Source organism: Cyprinodon variegatus, unplaced genomic scaffold, assembly GCF_000732505.1.
Source record: "Cyprinodon variegatus isolate N-32 unplaced genomic scaffold, C_variegatus-1.0 Scaffold2076, whole genome shotgun sequence".
NCBI lineage: Eukaryota > Metazoa > Chordata > Actinopteri > Cyprinodontiformes > Cyprinodontidae > Cyprinodon > Cyprinodon variegatus.
Window position 1 is genome coordinate 26,333 of NW_015152529.1, and position 3,909 is coordinate 30,241.

General features: G+C 49.8%; 1 protein-coding gene across 1 annotated transcript in view; it reads right to left on the reverse strand.

Moving 5' to 3' along the window:
• Positions 1-952: 952 nt before the first annotated feature.
• Positions 953-3,909, reverse strand: part of LOC107105121 (poly(U)-binding-splicing factor PUF60-like) — a 16,060-nt gene continuing 13,103 nt past the window's right edge. Inside the window, exons 8-10 of the mRNA XM_015405235.1 lie at positions 1,976-2,087; positions 1,613-1,845; positions 953-1,541 (exon numbers count right to left, since the gene is read on the reverse strand). Of these exons, the coding sequence (XP_015260721.1) occupies positions 1,242-1,541; positions 1,613-1,845; positions 1,976-2,087 (645 nt within the window). The 3' untranslated portion in view covers positions 953-1,241. The remainder of the gene's footprint in view (positions 1,542-1,612; positions 1,846-1,975; positions 2,088-3,909) is intronic.

The following is a 3,909-nucleotide window of genomic DNA, read 5'->3' on the forward strand; positions in this document are numbered from 1 at the left end:
TCAGCATAACCTTTGGGTCAACGGGTCCTTTGGGTCTACAGGTACTGTGGGTCAGCATAACCTTTGGATCAATGGGCCCTTTAAATCAACGGGTCCCTTGGGTCAACGGGTCCTTTGGGTCAACGGGTCCTTTGGGTCAGCATAACCTTTGGGTCAACGGGTCCTTTGGGTCTACAGGTACTGTGGGTCAGCATAACCTTTGGATCAATGGGCCCTTTAAATCAACGGGTCCCTTGGGTCAACGGGTCCTTTGGGTCAACGGGTCCTTTGGGTCAGCATAACCTTTGGGTCAACGGGTCCTTTGGGTCTACAGGTACTGTGGGTCAGCATAACCTTTGGATCAATGGGCCCTTTAAATCAACGGGTCCCTTGGGTCAACGGGTCCTTTGGGTCAACGGGTCCTTTGGGTCAGCATAACCTTTGGGTTAACGGGTCCTTTGGGTTAACGGGTCCTTTGGGTCTTCAGGTACTGTGGGTCAGCATAACCTGTTGACCAGCAGCAAGGAGGCTGAGCGTTGCCCTTAAAGTCTAGATCTGTGCTTGTTGGAAGAGAAGGACTGGTTAGAGTGGTCTCAAACATCTACTCTAGTTATGGTGGTGACTGTTTAACTGGGAGCAAGAACAGAATCATCTGCCAATCAGAAAGCAGCTTCATACTGTTGAAACACCTGGAAAACATTTATTGACATTTTTTTCACAGCCTGAACACTTCCCACCACAAGGTTCTGTTCATTAAGTTTTGAGAATCCATTTAGGTTGTTCTGACTGGACCAAGATCGCTGAGCTCTAGAAACACCTAAAGAAGGCCCAATGGGATGGCAGCTGCTTTGGATCAGTGGGTCATCCCCACTGGGGTGGCAGCTGCACTGGATCAGTGGGTCATCCCCACTGGGGTGGCAGCTGCTTTGGATCAGTGGGTCATTCCCACTGGGGTGGCAGCTGCTTNCCCACTGGGGTGGCAGCTGCTTTGGATCAGTGGGTCATTCCCACTGGGGTGGCAGCTGCTTGTTTACTGCTCGTCTCTAAACAGAAGCAAGAACCCAAGAAGGCCCAGATCTAAAACCGACCTGTGACCGCCAGCTTTGAAGAAGTCCAGCGGGTCTAAGAAAGGTTCTGTCAGAGGGAAACCAAGAGGAGAAACTAGTTCTGGAAGAAACAGCAGCTGGGTCCAGTCCGTTAGTTCTGATCTGAAGGAGGTGGTTCTATGGTGATGGACACCTTCAGAACGGGTCATCCAAAGTCTACGCTGAAAGGTCACCGTTATCAAAGCGTTCCTGGTCGTAGACCTCAGCCACCACCTTCCGCCCCCCAAACCAGCGATTGTTCAGGGCCTGGATGGCGCGGTTCATCTCCACCGCCTCAGAGAACTCCACGAAGATCTTAACGATGACCTCGGCGTCGTCCTCCTCCCCCTGACGCTCCTGGTAGATGATGACCCGCTTCACCACGCCGAACTTCCCGCACTCCTCTGTCACCTCACCCTCCAGGTCGTCGTCAATGTCGTCGGGGCCCACCATGTTCCTGAGGACCATGACGGTGGACTGGGGGGAACACAGGGTTCAGTCAGGAGCAGAACAGACCCAGAAGTTCTGGTCTCAGGGGTTGGGCTCACCTCCTGCTTCCGGAGCAGCTTCCTCATCACCATGTGACGTGCGCTGCTGCCGCTGATGCTCATGTGCTCCTGTTCACTTAGCGGCTCAGAGGCACCGTCCTGCTGCGCCTCCTGCTGCTGCTCCTCCTTCTTCTTCAGCTCGATGCCCAGAGACGCCGTCACTGAAGGGGGTGTGGCCAACACCGGGTTCACTAGCCCCACCTGAGGCAGACCAGGCCGCGCCGGGGTTACACCTGGAAGCCACAGGAAGCAGAACGGATCAGAACCAGAACACCTTCACCTGTCCTGCTTCATGGCCTGAGGACAGGTGAGCTGCTCCCACGTCCACCTTTCTGTCCTCAACTCATCTGTGGATGTTCTTACCTGTGATGACGCCTGGGGCCTGGGCAGCCATGACGGCCTGAGGGAGGCCCAGCTGCTGAGAGAGAAGGGCCGGTCCAGCCAGGGGCCCCAGGAGAGAGGCTCCAACTGGATCCTAAGAGGAAAGGGGGAGGAGATGAAGGACAACGGGTACAACAACCATGATACACTATGGAGTAATTTTTCTGCCAAAACATTGTGTACAAAAATGCATGTAGCGCACACACATAAAGCATGTTGCAAATGCATAAAGCATATTACACACAACAAATCACTCACAAATAAACATGTTGCACTCAAATAAATCTTATTGTTCACACATAAAACTTGTGTTACAAACTCTCCTCTAATGTCACACACAAATAAAACATCTCTTACAAACTTAAATGTTGCACACACAAAAAAATTATTTTTAGGTTAAGGGTTAACGCTAACATTGCACTGAAAATGTAATTTGTAAATTGTCTACTAGTACAAAACAATCTCTGCTCATACAAAACAGCCTCTTCTCGCGTTCGAGACAATTCTTCACACTCTGCGGTAAGTTTCTGCCAAAAGTCACGTGATACATGGAGAATTGTCATTCTGACTAACCGACAGCAGGAGGCGCCATACAATCAAAACAACTGAAACGTGCCAGTGTTATGCCTCCCTCCCTCCTTCCCTCCCTCCCTCCCTCCCTCCCTCCATGTTATAAATTAATAACTGGGGATGTCTAATTATAAGTTCCAGTGTGTTTGGGTTGTTATAGATACTGCAACATCCATCTATCCATCCACACTGTGTTGGGCTGACGGGCTTCTAAACCCGGTCAGATAGCGTTCCCCTCTTCTTAACATGGGGGGACGCTATCTGACGGGCTTCTAAACCTCTTAATGTAGGCTGCAGTGATAATGGTGGAAGTGAACTCCCGTGGCAGATAGAACGGTCTACATTTAACTATCAGAAACTTCAGGTTAGCTGAACAATGTCTCCCAACAAAAGCAGAGTTTGAGCACCAAGCTTTGTTAATATCAATGCACAGTCCTCCACCTCTGGTCTTACCAGAGCCATCTGGTGTTCGAGCCTGGAATGTATGGTGTCCCGCTAGCTCAATAGCATTGTCTGGTATTCCGCTGTTTAGCCATGTTTCCGTGAAGATTATGACATTACAGTTCAAAAGTCTCTTGCTGTATGTAATGTTGAGTCGGATCTCCTCAATTTTGTTCAGCAGCGACTTTACATTGGCAAGGTAAATGATGGGTAAAGAGAGCCGGTGTGGTGTTAGCTTTAGCTTAGCTCTTAGTCCTCCGCTCTTCCCCCGCCTTTGTTTACGAAGGATTTCTCCACAAAACTGTCAGAAATTGGTAAACCAATATCCAAAAGCTCACAACGGGTGTACGATGTAAGGGTACAACTGTTCTGGACGAAAAGACCCGAAATGAACAAGAAAATCACCGCAAAATTGCAGAATCTGGAGAGATCACAAGCCTTGCGATGTACTCTCGCAGCCATCTTGATCTGCTGCTAAGGTAGTGGTGCTAAAGTTGTGGCGTTAAGGTACTGGTGCTAAGGTACTGCTGCTAAGGCAGTGATGCTAAGGTACTGCTGATAAGGTAGTGGTGCTAAGGTAGTGGTGCTAAGGTAGTGGTGCTAAGGTAGTGGCGTTAAGGTACTGCTGCTAAGGTAGTGGTGCTAAGGTAGTGGTGTTAAGGTAGTGGTGCTAAGGTACTGCTGCTAAGGTAGTGGTGCTAAGGTAGTGGTGCTAAGGTAGTGGTGCTAAGGTAGTGGCGTTAAGGTACTGCTGCTAAGGTAGTGGTGCTAAGGTAGTGGTGTTAAGGTAGTGATGCTAAGGTACTGCTGCTAAGGTATTAGCGTTAAGGTACTGCTGCTAAGGTAGTGGTGCTAAGGTAGTGGTGTTAAGGTAGTGATGCTAAGGTAGTGGTGCTAAGGTAGTG